The sequence below is a fragment of the Zootoca vivipara genome, chromosome 3 (genome assembly GCF_965207765.1).
Source record: "Zootoca vivipara chromosome 3, rZooViv2.hap1.1, whole genome shotgun sequence".
Classification (NCBI taxonomy): Eukaryota; Metazoa; Chordata; class Lepidosauria; order Squamata; family Lacertidae; genus Zootoca; species Zootoca vivipara.
This window is the reverse complement of record NC_142586.1, coordinates 83528294-83554378: the sequence shown is the minus strand read 5'-3', so window position 1 is coordinate 83554378 and position 26085 is coordinate 83528294. Positions and strand designations below refer to the sequence as shown.

The 26085-nt window shown below is 40.9% G+C and overlaps 1 protein-coding gene across 1 annotated transcript in view; it reads right to left on the bottom strand.

Annotated features, from left to right (window-relative positions):
- DNAH8 (dynein axonemal heavy chain 8) overlaps positions 1–26085 on the bottom strand; it is a 127896-nt gene that overhangs the window by 77551 nt on the left and 24260 nt on the right. Inside the window, exons 16-37 of the mRNA XM_035110511.3 lie at positions 25856–25972; positions 25209–25325; positions 23839–23983; positions 21618–21730; positions 21004–21110; positions 20487–20589; positions 20019–20202; positions 18746–18942; positions 18389–18515; positions 16695–16930; positions 16472–16576; positions 15497–15610; positions 14657–14719; positions 12250–12350; positions 10529–10666; positions 9619–9859; positions 8979–9178; positions 7628–7781; positions 7343–7506; positions 4727–4829; positions 4126–4230; positions 2079–2240 (exon numbers count right to left, since the gene is read on the bottom strand). Of these exons, the coding sequence (XP_034966402.3) occupies positions 2079–2240; positions 4126–4230; positions 4727–4829; positions 7343–7506; positions 7628–7781; positions 8979–9178; positions 9619–9859; positions 10529–10666; positions 12250–12350; positions 14657–14719; positions 15497–15610; positions 16472–16576; positions 16695–16930; positions 18389–18515; positions 18746–18942; positions 20019–20202; positions 20487–20589; positions 21004–21110; positions 21618–21730; positions 23839–23983; positions 25209–25325; positions 25856–25972 (3096 nt within the window). The remainder of the gene's footprint in view (positions 1–2078; positions 2241–4125; positions 4231–4726; positions 4830–7342; positions 7507–7627; positions 7782–8978; positions 9179–9618; positions 9860–10528; positions 10667–12249; positions 12351–14656; positions 14720–15496; positions 15611–16471; positions 16577–16694; positions 16931–18388; positions 18516–18745; positions 18943–20018; positions 20203–20486; positions 20590–21003; positions 21111–21617; positions 21731–23838; positions 23984–25208; positions 25326–25855; positions 25973–26085) is intronic.

Sequence of the window (26085 nt, the reverse complement as noted above, 5' to 3'; positions counted from 1 at the left end):
TCCCTGAAAGTAAGAAACAGGAGGAAGCACATCTGAAAGCTTATCATGAAGCGTCAAGTGTGAAGGAACTTTGACTTCTGGAATACTCACTAAAAACAGCCTACAATAACACTGTAAAAACTAAGAATGACAGTGGCAAATACGACAATGGACATGGCCAGCAAATTCCAGCTACCCTTCCATCCCCAGTAATATGGGGACTTGTCACCCACAAATAAATGGGTGACTTACAACTTTATAGTGAGCATTATTGCTGCTTCATCGGGTATCAAGGCTCATGGAATTACAAGAAAAACATTTGTCTTCCTGGGCCCTGATCTGTCCAGGGATCCTTTACCTACCTTTTTACCTACTAGTAGTTGGAATATTTGAAAAGAACCAGGTTTACATCCGTACTTTGCACTGAAGTTTAAAGTGTGACCTCGGATCAGTCACCCTCCCTTAGCCTAACCTGCCTCCCAAGGTTTTTGTGAGAATAGAATGAGTGGGGTGAGGAGAGAACCATGTACTGTAAATGAAATGCAATGAAATGAATGAACAAATAAAAATATTTTATGCTGCTATTCAGAAAATTTTAGTTGACGGCCCTCCATAAAGCAGCAGATCACAACATAGGACTGGGCACTCGCGGCATCTCTCCATTCTGTCTTCTCTAAAAACTATCATTTAGCTATAAAATAAATAAAGCAACCACTGTCGACATCTTTTCAGATCATTCATTACACCTGTTGAATCACATGCAAGATATGTCCCTCAACAAGTACGGTACACCGCATCCATTAGCGGAGACAACCAATATTGTGCACACACAAGTTAATGTTAAGCAATTGCGTGACGAGGATGCCCGAAATCCCCCCAAATAACTCACACCAGGACACTTAATTTTGGTTTGGGTTTTTGGCATTATTACAATTATTTAGTTGAGTGTTGGCTTAGGCTTTTGGTTAAACCAGGCATGTCAAACCTGCGGCCCTCCAGATGTTTTGGCCTACAACTCCCATGATCCCTAGCTAGCAGGACCAGTGGTTGGGGAAGATGGGAATTGTAGTCCAAAACATCTGGAGGGCCGCAGGTTTGACATGCCTGGGTTAAACCATCTGTCCCCCGCTTTGGGACAGGACCAATTTCCATCTGCCCGTAGGGGCAGGACCATTTCCATCTGACCACTTGGGTCAGGACCATCACCATCTGTCCAATTTGGACAGGACCAGCTCCGACTTCCCCACGCGTAAAGGGAAGTCAAGTAAACACCCAATGGGAGAGGAGGTAGCTGTGCCCAGACATCCCCCCCTCTTGTCCATGAGTGTTCCCCAAGGCTCAGTCTCTGTAAAGAGGCCCCCCAGCCCCGCCATTTGACGGGGATGTAAGGACGAGAGACAAAGCCCCAGGATTCCTTTAACGGAATACTTCTATATGGAGCAATGTTAAGAAGAGGGTTGACATGTAGATGCCACACCCCTCCTCCAACAAATTAATTAACCAAAAGCCTAACCGCCAACCTAACAAGTTGTGACAATTTGCTTAGCAGTAGGCAAAAACCAAATGGCAAGGCCAATCAGCCAGATGGCAAAATTCCTACTGGGCCCCTGAATACAGGCAACCCCTAGAAAGGCAAAGCAATGTCAGGCTAACACCGTAAGACAAGCGGCGGGTGGGAGGGAGATTCAAAACCAGCACAAGTGACCAAATTCAAAAGATGCCAGGAATAAATAGGGGGCCCATTAGCCAATCAGAATTACGCATTCATTCATGCACGCCCCCTAATCACACTGTCTTGCAGATCCCCAGCACCCACCCAAACCAGGAGGATTTCTACATCCCTTCCGCAACCCGCATTATCTTTGATTAGATAATGCGCTTTATAAATACCATTGATTTCAAAAGGAAATCAAGAGAACCTTAAATAGATGTGCCTATTACTTATGACTACTGTATTTATTCTCACAAATGCCTAAATCTCAATCCAGAAAAATATGTGCATGTTGACAAGCATTTTCATTTTGTCTTTTGGCATGCAAACCTAACCTTCCCACCTCAGGCTTCATAGCTGGATCTTAACTGCTTTTCAGACTTCTCACCTGTGCTGGAAAATGGTAAAGGAAGTTCAGTAGCTGGTACCCTGGATCACTAATCTGATAATAGGCAGCTCGAATGACACAGTGCAATGAAGACTGTTGCATTTTTAGTAGATCCATCAGCCAGAGCTCTACGGGTCCTTTTGCATTTACTGGGGTGTCCAACTGAAAAATTAAACGTTGTGTATCAATTATTCAAAATGGGGTTTACAGTCTCTTTAGTTTGATTAAGAAAGGAGACAATGTACTAACTGGTGAATACCAGAAGTTTGTGCATTTCTGCTCAGGAATAAGGCAGGCAAATCAAACAGGAGGCCTCAAAATTCTGCAAAGCTAAGCAAGTTCTGGTATGCTTTCAGATTGGATGGGAGACCGCATGCTGAGATTCCTGCATTGCAGGGAGTTGGACTAGATGACCCTCAGGATCCCTTCCAACTCTACAATTCTATGATTCCATGATTGTAATAGTCCCAATTCTTCCATTTTCGGATGTCTAAAAAATTACTGGTAAACTAAGGCAATTTTCTCAACAACAAAAATATAAGAAAGGAAAGAGAAGAGTTCAAATGGGGTACAATGAGACCATAAGAAGAGATTGTTGGTCTTACTTTAAATGTGTTTCTTAATGGGAACTAGAATACCACCAAGTGAGATTGTGATCAGGATATTGAGAAAGAAGAATTAAGTGATGGGTTGGGGTTCAATGAGCTTATTTTGACAAGATTGTTTAATGAAGCTTATTTTTTTGTAATTGTTACGCAAGGCATCCTTTGACTTCAGATATACCCAGCACAACCTAAACAGCCAATTCCTTGTGTCATGGAGCTGCTGTTCTGACAGTTTCAAAATGCTATTCAAACCTCACAGAAAGACCTGATCGCAGGGGTGGCCATAGTGGGGTGGAATTAGTTCATTTTCAGTGTACTGAACACACAAGTTGATATTTTTATCTCAAAACAAGTACGGTTTCCCTTGTTCCTGTCTTCATGGCTGGATAAACAAGGATGTGAATTTGGGGGATTGCATCAAACACTCAGGAGTGATAAACTGCTCACCCTAATATCCTACACACAGAGTTACCTGGGAGTAAATTGCATTAAACACAGAACAAACTCATCTAAGACTAGAATTCACAGGTACACACACAGAAAAGCTAATATGATTGTGCTCTTCCTACTGCTGAGGGCTCCATTCTGATCTGTCTACCTCATCTAATGAGCAAGAATCTACTTCATAAAACATGGTTTAATGAGGAACAAAATTATTGTTATAATTTTAAACAGTTGCTGTACATATGATAAAATACTGCTACTTCATGGGTTTGTAGCTCATACATTCCAAAGCTTCATACTGTACAGTATAGTAAAAATGTTAATGTTAAAAGTTAGTTAATGTATAAAGCCTAACTCCTTACTACACTATCCATAGTCATTAAAAGGCTAGCCAAATATTTTATATCTCAAAAACATTTTATCATCATATTCATGCTTTGGCAAGTGTAAGGAGTGGGTGGGATAGATTTTAGTTAAAAGTAAAGGGGCCCCTGACCATTAGGTCCAGTCGTGACCGACTCTGGGGTTACGGCGCTCATCTCACATTATTGGCTGAGGGAGTCAGCGTACAGCTTCCAGATCATGTGGCCAGCATGACAAAGCCACTTCTGGCGAACCAGAGCAGCACACAGAAACGCTGTTTACTTTCCTGCTGTAGCGGTACCTATTGATCTACTTGCACTTTGACGTGCTTTTGAACTGCTAGGTTGGCAGGAGCTGGGACTGAGCAACGGGAGCTCACCCCGTTGCGGGGATTCAAACCGCCGACCTTCTGATCGGCAAGCCCTAGGCTCTGTGGTTTAACCCACAGCGCCACCTGTGTCTCCTGTTTTTAGTTAAGATATTCTAATTAGAGAACGGTCCTCTTACATCCTTCTGCAGAAAGAAATAACATTTTATTTTTAACTGAGCCAAATTTCTAGGATGGTAAGTAGGGAGAGATTAATTATAAAACTCAGACGCATACTAAATTATATTTTTAAAATGCAAAATATTACAGGAATTTTTTCTCCTTCTCTTGATATGACTGCCATTATGCGATCATAATCCTTTGGATGAAATTCCACTTCATTTATGTTGTCAGATAAACCAGGCAAATGTGGCTGAAAGAAAAATAAAATCCATGAATGCATATAGTATTCTAGCCAGGACATTTTCACAAATTAGCATATTTTTGTAAATGAGCACAAATTCTGAATTAAAGAGAAGAGCAAATGATGTTGATGGCCAGATCCCAACATGGATTTCTTCCCACCATGGGAATTTACTCCTTAGTAAACAGCTGCGTTCAGCCAAAGGTTATTTGATTTTTTAGGAGAGTTTCCAATAGGAAGTGACAAGAGCTGGAGTGATGAGAGTATAGTACCGGTAGTTAATGTGCAGGAATTCCTGGAATTCATCCTAAGTCTGGCTATAACAAAAGCCTCTATTTTCCAAGATATGTTGAACCATTTCACTTAAATTAGCATAAATCATGCTTACAGTCACTGCCTCCTTTGCACTGTAGTTTTAAAGTTACATGAACACAAAACCAGAGCTGTTTCAAATTTGTTCTGCATTCAGTAAATACTATTTTTCCATATATATGTTGGAACCTACCTGAATAGTGTGTGAATCACTAGCTTGTCCAAGTATTTCCAGAAGAGCAGGGTCAGAGATAAAGAAGAATCTGGGAAACAGCAATCTTTTCTTTTCCAAATATCTTTAATAAGAAAATAGATTTATTTAAGAAAACGTTTTCTCCTCCATTTTTCGAAATGCACTTACTTAGGAGTTTCAAGTAAATGTAGGTAATATCAATCCAAGATGTAAATTTGCCAGTGGGGTAGACCCACTATGCTAACTTTTGGGCAGGTAAGTGTTTACCAGGAGAGAGAGAGAAGGGATGAAGCAGCGGAGGGGTGGGCAAGGTGCAGATGCACCAGCAGAGCCAATCCACTGTTCCTGTTGCACTATGGTGGTGACCTCTCTGCCCCCTCCCCATTCTGGCAAGGGAGCCACCTACCAGGTAGCAAACTGCTTCTGATCAATCCTATGCAAAGGATGCATAGCAACAAATCTCAGGATTGCATGCTGAGTTTCCAGTACCCACCCAAAAGCTTATGTCATCATCAAAGTTTTAATATTTGTTTTAATTTGTTTTTAAAAAGTCTTTGAAACGGCCTCGGTCTCCACAGCCATTGTTCTGAGGACCACACTGAGGTCCAGCGCCGAGGGCCTTCTGGCGGTTCCCTCGCTGCAAGAAGCCAAGTTACAGGGAAGCAGGCAGAGGGCCTTTTCGGTAGTGGCACCTGCCCTGTGGACGCCCTCCCACCAGATGTCAAAGAGAAAAACATCTACCAGACTTTTAGAAGACATCTGAAGGCAGCCCTGTTTAGGGAAGCTTTTAATGTTTAACAGACCATTGTATTTTTATATTTTGTTGGAAGCCGCCCAGAGTGGCTGGGGAAACCCAGCCAGATGGGCAGGGTATAAATAATAAATTATTATTAATTATTATTATTAAAGATTCCACAAAACTCCTCATTGGCTTTGTTTGCAGCAAGTTAACATGGCAACTCCTTTTTTCTCATGTTTTTTCTCTTTTTTCTTATTTTTTTGTATTTTTGTATGGTTTTTTCTTTATGTGAAAATGAATAAAGATTATTTTTTAAAAAAAAAAGTTGCTTTGCTGCTGTTCTTGCGCTGCTCCTCTGCATTACAACAAGCTTCTGCCCTTTCTGGCCATTATATCCACTTTCTTTTATCTGTGGCACTTATGGGTATCCAGCTTATACACCCAACTTATACTTCTAGCTCTTGCCTACTCCCAATTCTTTTCTTGCCTTTCTTTGAGCCTTTCCTTGTGAAACATGATCTTGTAGTACCACTATCTGTTTCCTTTCACAACCACCTGACTTGATGGCTTCTACTGGATTTCTGAACTCTGCAATCCTGGTTTTGCCCTCCCCATGTTATGGGGGCCCCTTTCATTGCAGGCACATGACAGTTGCAGTGCCAGGCAATACAATGAGGTGGCAACAGCCTTTGCTATTCAGGAGTCCATAGAAAGCACACAACAAATGGGTGCAGAGGAGAGTTTGAGATGGCAGCAAGGTTTCTCATACCACATGCACAACACCCTAAAGGCCTTGGGAGTTTGCCTGTCTCCCATTTCTGGTAAGAAGATGTAGTAAGTAAGTGATGGAAGAGGGATTTATGATGCAACTGGGCCAAAGCTGCTCCGTCCCACGTGCCTCACATCCAATGCTACTTTATCTTTTGCATATTGTGGTACTGTACATGCTAATGGATGATAAATCAGTGTTCACTGATATTTATTCTCAGTCTGCATAAACAATAATATTATTGTTTTATTATTATTATTATTATTATTATTAATAATAATAATATTATTATTAATATTATTATTATATAATAATAATAATAATAATAATAATAATAATAATAATATTGAGACTCATTCAGGACCATTTGTAGTTTCCATTTTTTTGTGTTTTTTACTATTTATTCCCACCCCCGCCCCTACCCCCACACGCACATCCCTTTGAAAATACCCATCGCAGCTACTGTCTAGTGCCCAATATCACCCAAGGTCATCTTTGAGCTTAATCGGAGAGCTACAGATCTAAATTCCTCCAGCTTCTCCCAATTCCTAAAATTCTGTACTAGAAAATTAAAAGTATAAAAAGTGAAGCATGGATGTGTAGAAGCCTAGATTTATGGGAAGATCTACTATAAACAGAAGAAAATATTCCTGGTTTTTACCTTCCAATATTATCTGTACTTTGAGCCATAACTTAGCTTTGGCAATTGACTCTCTGAAGTGAATTAATAAAAATATGCGAGACTAGAGCAGTAGTTATTTATTTGCAAAGTTATTTTATATTATTATTATTCTGATCTTTTTTTTTTAACCAAACTAAAAAATATACCAAAGAACATTAGCAAATTTCCATATATGGGCCTAGACTCATAAATCTGCACTGAGCATGCCAGCTGCACATGCTACAAATCAATCCTCTAAAATCTCTTAATAACTTCCCAAAACACAATTCCCAGAACTCTCCCCTTAACACCAAACACGAAATGACACTAAAAATTAAGAAGCATGCAATGTTAATTAAAACCATAAAAAGTTAATTAAGATGAACTATTACTTTGACCTAAATTAAAAGGATCAGGCTTTTTTCAAAAAGTTGGTAAACTTTGTACCCTGTTAACGACTTCTGGCACACTTCCAACTGCTCGTGTAAATGCGGTAAAAGCTGCCCCATCGTCTCGTCTCCAACACAACAGTTAACTACATTGGGGTTTTCATGAGCTCGCTGCATTATTTTTATCCATGATTTGTCAATATTTTGAAAACGTTTTGCTTCCTAAACAGAGTAAATGTAAAGGAAACATGAATGAATATTATGTCATTCTCAAGTGCAAACTGCTGCTACTCAGCTACATTTCAAGATCAGTATTTACATAATTGAACCATGATAGAGTTACCTGCGGTAACTGCTTGGCAATATCTCCGCCTACAAAAACAGCTTCAAGATAAACCCAGAGGTTTTGCACAATCAACCATTCTTCAATTATATCACTGGAGGTACTAAGTTTGAACACCCAGTTCTGAATCTCTTTTTTAAAAGGTGCATTGTATCTGAGAATAGGAGGCAAGAAATAGCAGCATGAAATTCAAGAGCGACCCTTTTCACAATATTATTGTTACTATATTCTTTTAACAACTCCTCCACCCCCCCTTTAAATATCTCTATTTGGTAGTGCCTTGGTGTAGACATAACACTATCCATGGAGTCACAAAACCCTTTTTTCTCTTCCCCCCTCCTTGAGTTTTGGAGCCAACTGTGGTTCAGCTTTACAATTGTAAAGGTGTTGTGGCCTTGTTCACACATAATGCTAACCCAAACTGCGACTTGTCGTGAATGAGCAAGCATGCTGGTGCACAGTGAGAAAATCAAGACTGCTTGGCTCTTCCCCTGCTGCTGCCATGATACTGAGAGTTAAGCCAGGGTTTGGCTTAGTGTTATGTCTGAACCAAGGTTCACGGTTTGCTTCCCTCAGACAAACCACAAACAGAAAGCCAAGAACAAACCTTGATACAGCTTGTGATTTACCTGGAGTGAGGCAAACCATGAGTTTTTATTTGGACATAACGCTAAGCCCAATCGCAGCTTAGCTCCCACTAGTAGCTGAAGCAGGGGAGGAGTGAAGCATCTATGATTTTCTCACTATGTGCCAGCATGCTTGCGCATTCATGCTAAGCTATGGTTTGGCTTTATGTAAACTGTGAACCAGGACTATAGCTAACTCTTGTTAGGCCCAAACCACAGGATGCAACCATACTTAGAAGTAGGTTTTTGTAACTGTGGTGTTGTAACTGTGGCAGAGGGCCTTCTCGGTAGTGGCACCCGCCCTGTGGGGAGAAAGAGGGAGGCGTGTGCACATTTGCAAGCTTCTCCTAATCGCTTAACTGTGATAAGGTAACTGGGCACTGTTACATTTGCACCAAGCTGGTATTGGTGGCTGCAGCATCCTACTGCCCTGGCCATTGCTTAGGGTGGAGAATGGATAGCAGAAGAGCACCTTGCCTGGCCTCAGAGAGCACAGCTCCAACTCTATGGCCAAAATTACTCTCTTCTGTCCTACTCAGCCACCGTTGGAGAGAAGTGGGGGATCACTGGACTTTTTGTCATTATTGTTTATTACGCCTTTAAATATTTATGACATGTAATGTGCCTTGGAAAAAAATTATATCCTGAAAGGCTGGATGTAGAGAGTTGTAAGAGTGAGACAAAAATGTTAATATAAAAACATTCTACAAAATCTGTGAAACTACCTGTTACTCATCAAAGAGCCCAGGATCATTAAGCTGTCCTCCATCAGTGTAATAATTTCAGCAGATTCTGTTCCCTTGAGAAGTAGCTCTCCTCTTCCTTTGAATGCTGAAAAACTCAAGACTTGATTTGCCCAACTGTCAATTACTTGAGCCAGTTTAGCTTCAATATCCTTTTCTTTTATAGCAGATATACAGATGTCCTGCAAAGAAAGAAAGATCCTTAAATTATTATTATTTTAAATATTGATAAGCCAACTCAGGAGTCTCAATAAAGACACCTTACTTGTGGCCCATGTTTAGATATACCTCTTTTGTGTACTGACACAAATCACTGCTGCATGTGAGCAAAGAAAGGCATACCTTCTAGGCCAGGGCTTCCCAATTGGTAGTCCATGGACCCCAGTGGGTCCTCGTAATCCATCCAGGGGGTCTGTGGTGCCATTCACATAACAAAAACTACCATAGAGATATTAAAATTTTCAAAAGTAGAGGATCCATGGCTTGGCCTTTGAAAAAACAGGTGGTCCACAATACTTAGCTAACAGGGAATGACTGTTCTAGAGCATGCTCACTGACTCTCAAATTGCACCTTCGTCTGGCATATATTTCAATATAAAAATGCAACAGTATGGAAGGCTACCTCAATGTCATCTTTATGCTTGAGAAGTGGTGCTTCCATGATATTCCGAAGGCAAAAGGAATCCGATTCCACATCAAATGGATGCCCAGTTGTATCAGAAATACGGTTCCAGTGTCTTAGTTTCATTGCTTTATTAGTCATCATTTCCAACAGCGGGCAGGACTCACTGAAATCATCTATTCTTTTCTTAAGATCTAAAAATGCTTGCCAGTCTTTGAGCCCCTTAGGTAGTTTGCGGCACCTTTCATTGAAAGAGATTGAACATTTTACTATTTTAAACCTAAAACGTGCAAAGATCTTAACAGAAACAAAACTATAAGCTCGTTTTTGAAGAAGAAGAAGAAGAAAAACCTCTAAAAGCTTTCATAAAAACAAATGTATTTGCATCCTAGAAGATTTCATGCTTGGGATCAGACAGATTGAAACAGCAAGTTCTGTAAAACTGGAACCACAGCTTAGAAGGCCTTGCTGTGACTACCTGCTGATGTTGCTTCCCAGGTGTTAGGAATCTTAGGCAGGACTGCTCCTGCTTACTTTAAGAGATGCAAAGGCTCATACCACTAAGGTATGCTAGAAAGTTCCTCCAGAAATGGAAATGGAAGCAGAAATTGTCACTATTTGTATATTAGCCCGAGGTCAATAACAGAACTTGCGCAAGCAAATACTGACTTCTGCTATTGTCATTTTTAATTTCCAAAACATTACATGAATAGCTATGTCATTTTCTGCATTTTTCTGACATTTGTCTTACACTGAAATGCATCCAAATTTCTCACATAATTAATTATGTAGTTAATTACATTAGTTTCAGCCATAGGCAACAGGGGAAGGAATGGCACAGGTTTTAGCAGAAGATAAATTGTACACAGTGTGGTGGGCGGTTTGCAAATCATGTAGAAAGTAAGCTCACCTGTTTTGAAACTCCAGAAGTTCAGCATTAATTTTTTCAATATCTACATCTCCCCAGAGAATTTCATAATACCCACTGATATTATTCATCACAGTATCGTACAATCCATACAGTTTTTGAAGCAAACTTAGCTCCTTCCTGCAAAAAAAAACCCATCGTGATGGAGCCACTAGCATACCTTCTATTTGTAAAAGTGGGGCGCGGGTGGCGCTGTGGTCTAAACCACTGAGCCTCTTGGGCTTGCCGATCAGAAGGTTGGCAGTTTGAATCCCCGCAATGGAGAGAGCTTCTGTTGCTCTGTCCCAGCTCCTGCCAACCTAGCAGTTCCAAAGCATGCCAGTGCAAGTAGATAAATAGGTACTGCTGTGGCAGGAAGGTAAACGGTGTTTCCGTGTGCTCTGGTTTCTGTCACGGTGTTCCGTTGCACCAGCAACGGTTTAATCATGCTGGCAACATGACCCAGAAAGCTGTCTGTGGACAAAGGCGGCTCCCTTGGCCTGAAAGCAAGATGAGCGCCGCAACCCCATAGTCACCACCTTTGACTGGACTTAACCATCCAGGGGTCCTGGATGCAGGTGATTTAATCTGAACTGTGATCAAAACAGTAGTTCCCAATCTGTGGGTCATGGGCCCCTGGAAAGGCACAGATTTATCCCAAGGGGTCCACAGATTGGGTTGGGGAGAGACTTTAGCCTCCAAGACTTAGGATTTTTTCCCCATGAGGCAACTGACCAGGAGCTGAGCATCAGGGTGCTGAATTCCAAAAACACTGAGGAGAAGAGAGAAGACAGCTGTGCTGGTACACACATACCCCTGCTGCCACATTCACGGGACTGTAGATTCCAAGATGCTTATACTAAAAGTCTTCCAGTCTGGCTGCCCAACTTCATTCTGTTAATATCCTACACAACTGCAGTTCCAGTTCCCAAATCTAAGCAAAAGCTTTCTACAGCTTTCTACAGAACACCGCTCTTGAAAGACCTACATTGCCTCCCAGTAAATTTCTGAGCACCATTCAAAGTGTTGGTGCTGACCTTTAAAGCCCTAAATGGCCTCAGTCCAGTATACCTGAAGGAGCGTCTGCACCCCCATCGTTCGGCCCGGACACTGAGGTCCAGTACTGAGGGCCTTCTAGCGGTTCCCTCGTTGCGAGAAGCCAAGTTGTAGGGAATCAGGCAGAGGGCCTTCTCGGTGGTGGTGCCCGCCCTGTGGAATGCCCTCCCATCAGATGTCAAAGAGAAAAACAGCTACCAGATTTTTAGAAGACATCTGAAGGCAGCCGTGTTTCGGGAGGTTTTAAATGTTTAATAGATTATTTTATTTCATTTTTCTATTGGAAGCCGCCCAGAGGGGCTGGGGAAACCCAGCCAGATGGGTGGGGTATAAATAATAAATTATTATTATTATATTATTATTATTACAGCTGATTTTAACTGCTCGTCTCTTAACACCCCTTCTGCCTCATCACTCCCATGACTCACTTTTGATTCTGCAGAACAAACATCACATGCAAGACACATCTCATAGCTGTCCCTCCTTCTTTATCTCCTCCTGTGATTCTTCACATTATAGCAGGTTTTCAGAGGAGCTGAGTTCTGAAGATTATATATAGTTTCCCCAGTGTACAAATACACAATATTGTGCAAATGTCTCTCCCATCATTAAAGCCTTCCTACAATGCTTAACTTATTCTGGCAGATAGAACAATTTTCCTCAGTTACCTGATTTTATGTAAAACTTCATAGTCCGTGACAGGCAATCCAAATAGCTGCTCACCAGATGAATAAGTAATAAATTTCCTCCAGAGCTCATCAAAATTGGCCTAATAAATAACAGAAATTAACAAAGGATTTAGATTATGTAACACAAACATAGCTATCCTTTACTACATGCATATCCAAGACAAGTCCCTTGGGCTTCGTTCTCATATGGGAAGCCTGGAGATTAGATCAGGCATAACATAATGTTCATGATGCAGTTTGTACGCATGAATGTATTACTTGCAGATCTCTGTGAATGCCAATTACACAGGGCCAGTTCACTCTGGTATGCTAATAATCTGATGGCTGAAGCAATGTTTTTCAATGAAGTCGGTTCCTGCACTCAATAGCTATGAGTTGTCAAGTATGGAGTAATCAGGTGGTGAGAAATCAACTACTATATATGCAATGTTTGTTTATGTTGACTAGGCCATCCTAGATTGGTTTGGAGACTGCAGTCATGTGATATCTTCTTATCAGAAATGCTTCAGGTGATCAGCATTTAGATTTATTATATTTTAAAATGTTTCTAGCCCACTTTTCTGTTTAAAAAGCCAATGTCCGCAGTGGCTCACAAATTAAAAGAAGAAGAAGGTAAAAAAGAAGAAGAAGGTAAAAAAGAAGAAGAAGAAGAAGAGGAGGAGGAGGAGGAGGAGGAGGAGGAGGAGGAGGAGGAGGAGGAGGAGGAGGAGGAGGAGGAGGAGGAGGCAAAATAGCAGCTAGAGATTAGCAACAGAAAAACACAGCAAGAGAAAACATAGCAATTGATCTTCCCCTTGTCTTAATGTAACTGCTTTAACACAAAGCTTTGTGAGAAGAAAGATGTGAGAGGAGATGGGGAGGGAGTTCTGAAGCTTGTGTGCATTGGCTGAAAAGATGCTGTCACCATATCACCTCCCCAACCTTTGAGAGCAGGCCATAGGGGATGCAGAACCTGCCTCAGATTAGGACTTGAGAGAGTGGAGGACAGCTCAGAGTGGAAGAAGTACTCCTTAACATACCCTACTCCCAAGTAATTTAGGTTTTAGGTCCTAATACCAGGACTTCAAGTAGCCAGCACAAACTACCTTGGTTCCCTACAATACAGGCACAGGCACAAAGTCCTACAAAACAGCTGGGGGGGAAAAAGGAAATTTGAAGTCTGCTGGTATAATATGTGGCAAATACATACGTGTGAAAAGGCTTGGTGGTTGGCAATGTTGCCGGGATCTCATTGCCCGTATCACTGCTGTTAATAGGAGGGCAAGGGTCAGCATGGTGCAAATGCAATGGTGATAGCACAGGATCCACTCCTCCAGTGCATTTGCACCGCGACGACCTCACCCTCTACCTGCGAGTAAGCTGCAGTGATGTGGTGACAAGTCAGACCAGGACCACTACTCTACCAACTGCTGCTGCCATAAACAAAAAATGTCTGAATTTACACATACGCAGAAAGTGGCAGCTACACACTGCACTCATGTTTGGGGATAAAACCACATCAAAAGTGGTTCTGACAGTAGGCTACCTTGTACTGTTTGATGAGCTCTTCTTATCTTTCACAGAGTCAAACAGCTACACAAGATTTAGGGCAGTCATTTGACTCTCACAGTGCCATATAAAAGGTTAGTCTCAAGGTTATCATAATGAGAATCAAAACAGCAAGAAATACGATGGCATAGGCCCCGATAAATGAAAAGTAAAAAATGTTTACTGATTAAAAACTCTTAGGGGACTAAAGCTCAGATATAATGCAATACTTGGTGTATAACTAGTTAGAATGAAGCAAACCGTCATGCAAAAATTGTTTTGGCTCCCCATGTGGGTGCCTATAATACCTCATGCTTCAGGTGGGCCCCCAAAAAGGATTCAACCTTTCTTTAAAAAAATACATTTTCAAAGACAAAGCAAAACATGTGTTGCAGTTACTGGAGAGCGTGATTCTAAAACTGGGACTGAGCCTGAGAAGAATAACTGAGAGGCAACAGAACAACTTGCACCAACAAAAGTCAGGTGGAAAACCACAGGTTGCCTTCTAGAGAAGTCAGCTTGCTTCCCTCAGTTTGCCTTTCCCGTCTTTGACCACAAGGTGAAGCAAGATCACTGGCTAATGACCTTAGTTACCAATGTGAGAATGTGAGATATAAATGTAATTGGTAATTAAGGTGCTCTGGGAGGCTTTTTGGCTGAAGGCAGGTAGAAATGCTCTAAATAAATAATCCATATGTGAAGGCAAAATATTCTAGGGTACTGCTGAGTACTGAATAAGGTGCCCACCAGTGTCAATGTTCTAAAGAGTTTAACAAATCAAAAAGAACGGTTGCTGAATCATCCATTAAGGCCTACCCAAATACCATGGCACTCGGTTTAACATCTTAAACATTCTTACCTGAAATATCTGTAATCTGTTGCTAGCTTCTTGAGGTGGTGTATTGGGAACCATAGGCCCCTCCTGTAATAGGCAAAATGTAGCCAATAATTAATATATATTTTAAAAATAACCCTGAATCCTATGCCCCATTCTCATATCCATTCAACACACATAGATATCACAAGGACTAGATGAATTTCATGTTATACATAGGAATGCATGTGGAATTTGATTTCCATAAATTCCAATGCTAACTGGTCTGATTATCTCCCATAGCATGATACAACTATCTTTCAGATTTTGCACTTCTCTGAATTTTAGTGCCGTTCTTGGGTGAAAAATATACTTCAATACATTAAAAATAAATAGCTGTAAAATAAAATAAATTTAGAAATGTACATGTTGCGATAAAATATACATTTAAATTCATACTTTTGGAATTTATTTATATCCAAATATGACGTTCATGCAAAAAAAAATTAAAGAAACACCTGCAGTTGAATGTAGAAAAAGGAGAGAAGTAAGTTTATTAATTTATTAATAAAGGCATGCAAAACTGATACAGGCTGGAAACAGACTGATCTGTCCATCATAAGTTATAAGCCTTCACGTATTAGACTGCCTATAATACATATTCTAAAACAGAACAGCAGAATTGTTTTTGACCGGATATTATAATTTCTGCTAAAACCATATATGACCTAAATTTAATTTTTTCAAACCACTTGCTTTTTCTTAATCATAGTGATTTGCTTTGTTCAACACAAGACAAAGTTAGATGAGACAGTTTACATATGTATAGTGTGAGATATATATGTACAGTATGTGTGTTCTCTGCAAACTGTTCAAATAAATTACCATTTCATATGCTGTTTCATAGCTCGACACATCCTCACGGAAAACCTCAACAGCCTCCAGCAGCTGGCCCTTAAACTTGGGCTGCACTTGAATCAGCTCATCTTGAACACTGGCCTGCAATATAAATGGATGTGCAAAAACTCCAATAAAGTAGCTACTCCCGTACAGTTTCAACTTTATCTATTCAAATGTGGATGGGCTGCCCTCCAAACTCTAGGACTCAGACAGCAAATGTCAGTATGACGTAGAAATAAACTGGTTTACAAGTTGCCTCTTCAGAAGGATTCCAAAATACATGGAGCAGAAGAATTACACAGAACTAAAAACAACAACCAGGTCTGTATCTTGTAGAAAGAAGATTTTGAGAGCATTGTGGGCTAGAAGCAGCTTAGCCAGTGGAGCACACTGGTGGAATCCATCTGGTGCCCCCACCATTATGTCCATCCCACACTGTCTTCCCTATTACCTCTCCCCTCCCCAGAAGTGGCAATGACCAGGCAGCTGGAAAGCAAATGTCTACCACGTTGGGCGAGTGCTTCTGTCATGGGTGCATGGATGAGGAACAAAAGTTCAAGTTCAAGTGGAAAGTCCTGGAAGACTTGGCAGGGGGTTGGACTGGATGGCCCTTGTGGTCTCTTCCAACTCTATGATTCTATGATTCTATGATCATAAAGGGAAGGGATATGCATCTTGCAGCCATGAGCCAGAAGAGGTAAGTTGGTTTGGAAAGAAATGTGAAACACGGCTATTAGAACCATAGAATTGTAGAGTTGGAAGGGGCCACAAGGATCTTAAAACAAACGATTGAGGAGCACAAATTTCCAGTCCAGAAGCACCATAGAGATCCATGAACCAGGATTGTTGATCTTGCAGCACAGGCCAGATGACCTTATATACTCTAAGCTGATACTAATGAACTTTTGTGAACTGCCATTAATTAATTCTAGTATAATGGTGTATGTTTCATAAACTTACGGCTTTGCTTTGTAGCTTTATGAAAGAATACCGTAATGTATCAACTCCTTCTGATTCCTCTTTTGTTACTTCAACTTCAAATCTATTTAAAATTGTATAAGCTTCCTAAAAACAAACAAAACAAAGACCAGGATGCCTCACAATTCATATTGTCAAAAAAGCAATGTCAATCCCAGCTCTTTTAATAATAATAATAATAATAATAATAATAATAATAACTTACTTCAATGGGCCCCATAGTCATATCCATTTCTATTTCCTTGTCTCGTATATGAGCCAGAGCTTCCATAGCAAATCTGACATCATCTAAATCTCGAATTGGTCGAGATAGTTTTTTCAAATATTCTGATATAAATGTCATCATGTCTTGCATTTTCTTCTTGTACTCCTCATTTAAATAGCGGCAGAGTAACATTTTCCATGCTTTAGCTTCAATTGAGAGTGCCAATTTCATTGGTCCTATGGAAAAATTACAGTCACTAGATCATACTGTACACAGAAAGCAACTACCTTTTGCATGTCACACATTGAAAGGAAGTGGCACAGACAAGTTTAAAACAAAACAGCCTTGTCAGCAAAATTACAACTTTTAGGCCAGGGGTCAGCAAACTTTTTCAGCAGGGGCCTGGTCCACTGTCCCTCAGACCTTGTGGGGGGCCGGACTATATATTTTTGGGGGGGGGGGGGATGAACGAATTCCTATGCGCCACAAATAACCCAGAGATGCATTTTAAATGAAAGGACACATTCTACTCATGTAAAAACATGCTGATTCCTGGACCGTCCGTGGGCCGGATTGAGAAGGCAGTTGGGCCGTGTCCGGCCCCTGGACACGGCCGTGTCCAGCCTACTCATGCTTTAGGCTGTGACCCAAAAATTTTTAGCAAGTAGTTTTGCATGCCAAAGGGACTTTGGGTTTGTATTTCCTAACCAGCAGCTCTCAGGGGAGTCTCTTCCCAATGAATGTTGTGCATCCTTCAGGTATGGGTGTACAGGATGCAGCAGAATCTCAAATCCTTAAGCGGAAACTTAAGGAGTCTTTCCTGTTTAATTTGTGCTAGGTGATCAAAGCCCTGCTTCTTTAGATTTTGGTTATAGTTAGTAAAATAACATATGTTATTACATCTTCATGCTTTACTCTCACTTTGTATCTCCTTAACAGAACCCCCTAACTAACTAGAGTTAAGTAACAATTTGAGCCAATAAATGTAGTCACGGGGGAGGGGGATGTTTCCACTGTGTAATTATTTCCTGTAACAGGTATAGAACTTAAGAATCAAGAGAAGACCTAGCAGTGCACAGAGGTTATCCATCATATGTTCCAAGAATGTGCAGAGCGGCATGTAGGGCTGCATGTGCTGGCCCTGCGCACCTCTGCCTTCAGACATTGGACAGACAATATGAAGAGGAAACCTAAGCACATTCAGCTGCTTGTGCACAGACTCCTTCATCCTCAACTGGAGGTCTCAATCACATGGAGGTGTCTGGGGTGCTCAGAGCTCCCCACCATATTTCACAGAGCACATTGAGAATAACTTCTCTATTGGACTTTGGAGATGAGCGAGTTATTTCCTAACATAATGTGGTTGGTTACTGGGCTATGACATGATCTTTTGTCTGCCCAATAATTGTAGTTCAAAGTAAAATTTCCACAAATGCCAGATTTGTGTTGCTACAACAAAATTTCAACTCAGTGCTATGGCTGTAAAAAAAAAGTATTAAGGCATTTCTCTAGGATGGACAAAAGACAATCTGAAGACCTAGAAACAACAGGAAAAGATCAATTCAAGATTGCAAGATCAACTTACAATTGACACAGCTATTCCAAATGTTGCTCAGAAAAGCAGATAACTTGTTGCCCCAAAAGCGACAATTTATTTCCCTGCACATTGCACATAAAGAAAATGGTTTTCATACCTGTATTCAGTTCAATGGGGCCAACAGAAATTGTAGGTTTTAAATCTTCTATCTCTTGTTCAAAGGTAGCGTAATGAAGAATCTCTGACCTGATCTCAGTCAGAGACGGGTTACTGGCCAAAAATTGCTGTAAGCAGTTGGAATGGATTATTAACATGAATTATTTTATTCTGTTAAAACAGTATTCAGTATTGTAGTGTTACTTCAAAGGCTACATAAGGAGTGTGACACATGCGTATATCAACTGAACACTGTTATAGGAATGGGGTCGGATTAGAGGCCAGGTCGTCTGCACCCAGGGGAGTAAAAAGAAATGTGGTGCTTAAAATCACAACGAAGGCTCAGAATTCAGTTTACCTGAACTTTCGCATCCCTGTCTTCTGTCCACAGAGCTTTATATTTTTGAAAGTCTTGCAGTGCTTCACTAGCTGCTTTTCGTACAGAGTTTACCGATGAGGACAGAAGCACAACTAACTTGGAAATATCTTTGTGTTCTGCCACCCCTGGATAGAAATTTCTCAACTTTCTTGCAGGATATGTCTCTTCTGGTGGTTCTGAGAAATATGGTTAACAACATAAATTCTTTAGCCTCTCGTAACACTCCCCTTCCATATATCAAAACAGAGCAAAATCATAATCAGCAGAAATCTACACTAATAAATATGTATTTCTTATTAAAAAAGCATTTCACTGAGATTTAACAATATTTTGTTTGTTTATTTATTTTATTTTATTTAGTAGACCATATCTCAGGGTTACTACTTTACATTGCCTGGATTGTGCTCTCAGATTCTATTTTACTTACTTATGTATTTCTGAGAAATAAAGACTACTTGTGTCTTTGTTAATCCCTCTGGCACTCGCCGAGGCTTATTTCTTTATCTGGAATATATATCCTTTGCCTACTAATCAAAGTTATCAAGGGGGCTTGCAATATAGTCAGTGTACAATAAGGATGACAGAGGACCTGAACATGTTTGTTTAGGATAATGGTCCAAATATCCTCTCTTTAGATATACACTTTTCCCTTCTTTCCTCGCTGGCTGGCCAGCAGACCCGTAAAACAAGGGTTTTGTCCTCACACACAGAGAGAGCAAACATAAGTTGCGCTAGACAACTCTCTAAGGTACGTTCGGGTTCATGGGACGAAAAGCAGCACCATAGCCAGAGGGGGCGCCAAGTCCCCTCACAACACACCCTTTCTGCTCTCATTGGTTCTGCAACCCACGGGGTGGTATCTGGTTGGCCTTGCTCATTGCTGGGGTCAGACATTTTTTAAAAAATTAAAGGGGCAGGAAGCTAAAGTCTCAGTTGCTGGTGGAGCCACTGCTGCTTTGCCATGGTGCTACTGGGTTGTTTTCGGGGGTCATTTGGGTCCCCTGGCCTGTGCAGGATCCTCTGGGGTACACAGGATCCTAGACCCAAGAGGGAGCAAAGAATCAGAAGCTGAACAGGTAATACATGAGAGCAGGTGTTTTATCTACAACACCATGCAGATGTCACTTAAAAAGTGGGCATTTCACAGTATAAATGCCCAGCTGGGTTAGGTGTAGCTTTAAAGAACAGTTTTGAAATTTTGGAAGCAATGGCACTTTGTAATGGAAAAGAGGAGCAGAGGCTACTAACTTACTTTCTTCTTTTCTCACTTTCCCTCCAATTACGCTGGGTGTTGCAGCAACATTGCTTTCCAGGGTGGCACTGGCTCTTGGCGGGTGGTGCTGTCCCCAGTGTGCCACCCCACGGCTTACATCCAGTGTCAACTGAATCATACGGTTGATGGCTTGCTGGATATCATCCAAACTAGGCACCATTACCTACATAGAACAGATAAATGCTTTCCATTAAACGCAATGCAACTTTCTTAAACACAAATGTAACTCTCTTAAACCCAAACACAGTTTGGTAAGCATTTGCCATCAGCAGCCCATAAGCTTGTGAGTTCTCATTTTTTAAAAAATTAAATCATCTCTAGATTTTGTATGTGAGTTGTACACTACTTCATCCAAATCTTCAAGAAATTTATTGAACAGCATTGCAAAAGTTAAAATAATCAGAAGAAATTAAGGCGTTCACCTTCTAGATTGCATAAATCACTTACAACATTTGGAATAGCTAAGTGCACTTCAGCTTTTAGAAATGTAATAACATCTTCGGGTTTAGTAGTTGCTGTCTGAGGTAAATAGGGTAGTCGTCCAAATGAGCTGGAGCGGAAAAAGAAACAGGAAATGTTTTATTGAAATGCCACTACAAAATGCCGAAATTGGCAGGGGGGGGGGGCAGGAAGAGAACAGAACAGAGGGCACACCAAGAGGGTTCTGTGGGGCAGCAAGAGGGAAGTTGAAGAGAGGAAGGGGGGACACCCAGCTCTTCCAAGACAGACAAAGTCTGGTCAATTGCTCTGTTTGTTTTCTTATGCCAGTGGCAAAAAAGTACTAGCATCTTGTGAGTTGTGAAGGAATGGGACTGGGTCTTGTGGGGAAAGAAAATCCACTTCAAGATTTAGCATTTTGAGGATACAACCTGTTCAATTCAGTTCAATTTATTGTGTTTATTGAGCAGCCATTACAACCTGTGTGAAATTTCCTTCACCACACAAAGGTTCTTTTACCACATACCTTGAAACAAATATTCGCTTTTTAAGGGCATCCAAGGATAATCGAGTAGCTTTTTGTAGGCTGTCCAGCAACTGATGACTAAAATATGCAACTACTTCTTTGCATTCCTACAATTAAGAAGAATGTGTTCCTGTTAAATATATCCCAATAAACAGCCAGCACTTTATCTCTCTTCTCTTTGTTTCTTCAAACTAATAGACCAGTTATCTAGTTATTACTGAGTTGGTCACAGGGGATTCTTATGAGACAAAATGAGATTTGACTTAGAATCTTCCTACGTTCAGTAAAGCACCAGACCAGGAAACTCACACCTTGATCCTTCTTCATGGTACAGATTCTGCTTTGCCCTTCTATCTGCCCAAAACCCTGGGACTACTGAGCTTGCCCTTGCTTGACCTCAGTGGTGGGCATCGCCATAGTTCAGGACAAAAAGACTGCAATCCCACTCTCACTTCCAAGTTCCTCCAAAAGAGGGCAGAGGGGAGGAAAAGCTAAATAACATTTGAAAATTGTCTTTACAACTTGTGTAACAGCTTTGCGAATATTTTTTCTGTTCAGTTTCAGTAATGTGAGTCCTGCACTATATATCCGGTTACTCATTTGCAATGCAATACCTTTTTAAACTCATCTTCCTTCTCACTGTCCTCAGCGTCTTCACTACTAACCAAAGCTGAAGACCCAGAGGTCCTCTCGTCTGATGAACTTCCAAATGCTACATGCTTCCCTTCTATTGAAAATAAAATATAAAATAAATTTAATATAGTTCATTCAACTGATAGTCCTGTGCAGAAGCTCATACCAAACACTGTACCTACGATGAAAGGGAAAGGATTACTGTCAGCGCTGTGGGTTAAACCACACAGAGCCCAGGGTTTCCCGATCGGAAGGTTGGTGGTTTGAATCCCCACGATGGGGTGAGCTCCCGTTGCTCGGTCCCAGCTCCTGCCAACCTAGCAGTTCGAAAGCACGTCAAAGTGAAAGTAAATAAATAGGTACCGCTCCAGCAGGAAGGTAAACAGCGTTTCCGTGTGCTGCTCTGGTTCGCCAGAAGCGGCTTAGTCATGCCGGCCACATGACCCGAAAGCTGTACGCTGGCTCCCTCGGCCAATAACGCGAGATAAGCGCCGCAACCCCAGAGTCGGTCACGACTGGACCTAATGGTCAGGAGTCCCTTTACCTTTACCTTTTTATTCATGCACTAAGACCTACTTTTCCCATAAGATTTTGCATACGTAAAGCCCAATCCATATAGGCCTCATCCCTGCAACCAATACACTACAAAATTGAGGTTAATAGGTCATGTAGGTCGATCCTTTGCACAGTTGGCCCTATGCATATAAACCCCTCCACAAATGTTAATTCAATCATATAAAGGTCAGGCAAAAACTGGGTAGGAACATGGGAGGCAGGCAGGCCACATTCACCCCAATTCTTCATCAGGTGTATAGCAGCCATGGTTCACACTCAGGCCCACTTTGTGCATCACTGCAGCTGGGCCACCTCTTGGCACCAAACATTATCCCAAAGTAATGGATCCAATTTGCCAATTTCCCTTACCTATACTGCTAATATCCCAGAGACCGTTCACCTTGGAGACATTCTGCATAAATGGGTGCAGTCTAGCCTGAGATTTATACCATCACTGGATGCTATTGGAACAGCAATAAAGTGGCACACCACAACATGCTTTAGCAAGATTCCATCTGAAGAAGTGTGCAATGTGCATGCACATGAAAGCTCATACTAATGACAAACTTAGTTGGTCTCTAAGATGCTGCTGGAATGAAACACTACCCTAAGGAGTCTCAAAGCGGCTAACAATCTCCTTAACCTTCCTCCCCCACAACGAACACTCTGTGAGGTGAGTGAGGCTGAGAGACTTCAGAGAAGTGTGACTAGCCCAAGGTCACCCAGCAGCTGCATGTGGAGGAGCAGGGACTTATGAAGGACTCCATGCACCCTGTACCAACCGTTCTCGGCAGCATGCACTCGTCTCCAGACTTGTGTCTAGAAAGGGACCCAGGTGTTGTAGGTGATGTGTTGGTATCAGCTGACTCTCTGTTGTATTCCTGAAAAACCCATAGTCCTCAGGTCTCAATACACCAAATGAAGGAATGATGGTGACCAGATCATGATGTTGTCTAAGTAAGGGTACAAAGGTATCCCTTCCTGCTGTTGATAAACCACAACAGTCACCATGATCTTTGTGAAGACCCCAGTGCCCACTTGAGAACAGCTGGTCTCAAGATCAGGCACTGAATAGGAAGAAGTGTACTGAGGATTGCATTGCAAAATGCCTATTTGAGCTCCAGGCTGGATAAAGAAGCAGGCTCCTAACAGATCACAAATCCATCAGTTACTGCTGGTGTGATGAAACAGGAAGGTAGGCAGGCAGGCTGAATTGGGTGGGGTGGCAGAAAGGTGTAATGAGGAACAATAACAACCATTTTACAGGATTTTGGCAAAGCATGGGAGTGCAAAGGGATGGAAGCTTCTATAGAACATGCACCAGAAATGATATCTGTTTTTTAATATATATTTTTATGTTTGCATCTCTACTTTTACAATACTGTTCTGCTGTTTTTATGTAGTATTTTTGTATACTGCATAGATTTTTAAAACTGGAGCAGTTTAGAAAGGCTTTTGAATAAATAAATATCGCCTTTGAAGCATTAAAAAAAAACCTTCTAATAATCATTGATAATAAGGAATCTTATATATTTATCTTATCTTGGACAACCAACACACACACCTCACGGTGAAAGGCAAATAAAATGTGCATAAATATAGCTACTTGTTTCTTTTGTACATTTCACACAGGGGTATAAAAAATACCTTGTGGCTGAAATTTTCTCACAGATGGTTTTTTAGTACGCTTAACTTCGTAAATATGCTCAAATATAGATATGAGTTCTTGCACAGCATCTTCTATGTGTCTGCTTCTGTTGTTTAATATTTCAGCCCATTCCTTGGTGCATACCTGTTCATGATATACAGGAAGAATGTTTACAATACTGGGGGTGGGGGGGACAGAACACTTGGCCAAAGTTGTCATTCCATTAGTTAATACCAATAATCTATCACAAATGAAAACTTATTTTGAAATGTCTTTAATTACTTATGGTTATAAAAAGTGAGACATTTTAACTTTGATTTACACATATCACTTTTGAATATTCAAAAGCAATAATCTTATATTTATCACTAGAGTATTTTCGTATTATCCGAATATGAAGTGCTTTAAACCAGAACAAATCATCTGGCCTTAAAGTTTGAACAATCAGTCTTTATAGATATTATTATTATTCAAAAAGATCATATTCTTCCAAAAATATCATATAAGGACTGAGTTCCTATGGTGTCTGTGGAGGTTTCCCACCTTACAGGAACCTACTCAGTTGCTGAACCCAATTCGAAGATCAATCCTAGACAACCAAGACAAGACACCTGTTACTTCACTCAGGTAATATGTAAAACACATACCTAAGACAGATTTTGCCATAATTTCACTTCTTTAACATGAAGTTTCCAAACTATAGGAACATGGTTCCAAGGCAAATTAGTGGCCCAGGTGAATGGACAAGTTTGATATTGCTGTGGATGCCAACAAAATCCTACAAGCCTTCCCTCTCCTCTGCCTTAACAGGTATCTCATGTTGTAATATAGTTATTGACTCACACTTGCATGCCTAAAAGGGTTAATGTGAGACCTGAGATCACTTTGCCAGTGTGGGTGTGGCTTAGTTCAAGGGAAGCAGAGAGACAGAATCCAGCTCATCTGTCTCTCCCCAGAGACCAGCGTAGTGTAGCTTGAACCAAGTGCAAGGTACCTGAAGGGTTGGAATAACCCTGAGTTTTGGCACAAAGCTACCCATGAGCCTCAATACACCAGCAACCAATTTTTAATGAAATTTATTAAGAATAAAAAATAAAGGAAGAGGACAAATGGAAGGTGCAGAATGTTGCTTCACGAAAATAACAATAATCTTTTAGTTCAAGTCTATGTAACTCATAGCTACTTAGGAACAGGATTCTGGTCTACTCATGTATAAAGTAGTAGCACGGTGAGGTGAGAGGCAAAGGAGGGTATGAGAACTAATCAATAATGTTGTTGCATGCTTGCACACACAATCAATCAAAGTGACAAATAAAAATGTCTATTTATAAAGATATTTGTTCCATTTATTTTTTAAAAATGTGGTCACCTCATTGCGTGCGAGTAAATCCTCCACTTTCGTTGGACTTTCTGGTAGTATAAGTAATAGGGTATTTGCCATGTCTTTCATTGTTAAATCAATCTGCATTTCGCTTAAGTCATTAATCTGTTTTTAAAAAAAGATAGTTAATAACATGCCAATGTCTTTCAAGGGTTTCACATCAGTATTATTTCGGGAATCCCATAGATTTTGATTTTGAGGGGCAAAAACCTAACTCACCCCAAAACATCAATGAAGTTAAGGGCTGTGATTCAAATCCACACAACTGGTTTCACATGCCCACGGGATTTGAGCCCCAACCTTGTCCTTGTCTTCACATGCAGGGGAAGTCCCTAACTCACTAAGGGTTTGAGACCCATTGGCTACCTTCACCTGGTTTAGCTGGCCAGTCAAAGCCATTCATGGGCTCTGGTCACAGTCACATGCTGATAGCTGCTAGAAGCCACAGGTGAGAGCTGAGTGCAGGGTGGGGACCAAAGGTGAACGAACTACATACCTCAGAAGGAACAGAATGTGTCCCATACCAGAGGTACTACTCTTCCCCTAACACTTCATACATCCCAAGCTGATGGTGCAATATTAGCAATAAAACAAACAAAAAAATCTGTTGAACACATGTTCAAAATCAGGTTTACCTTCTTCAAAAGCTGATTAAACATTTTTATAACTTCATCAACTTCCTGGAAGAAGCTATCTAAAGTCAAAGATGACCAGGTTAAAATGGTAAGCCCTTGCCTCAGCACAGATTCTACCTACAGAAAGTAGGGGAAAAGACAAAGACAGGGAAAATAGGCATTTATTGTGAATGCTATAGCATATAACAAATCGTAATGACAGTCAAGTATTTCACTAAGGGTCAGTAACA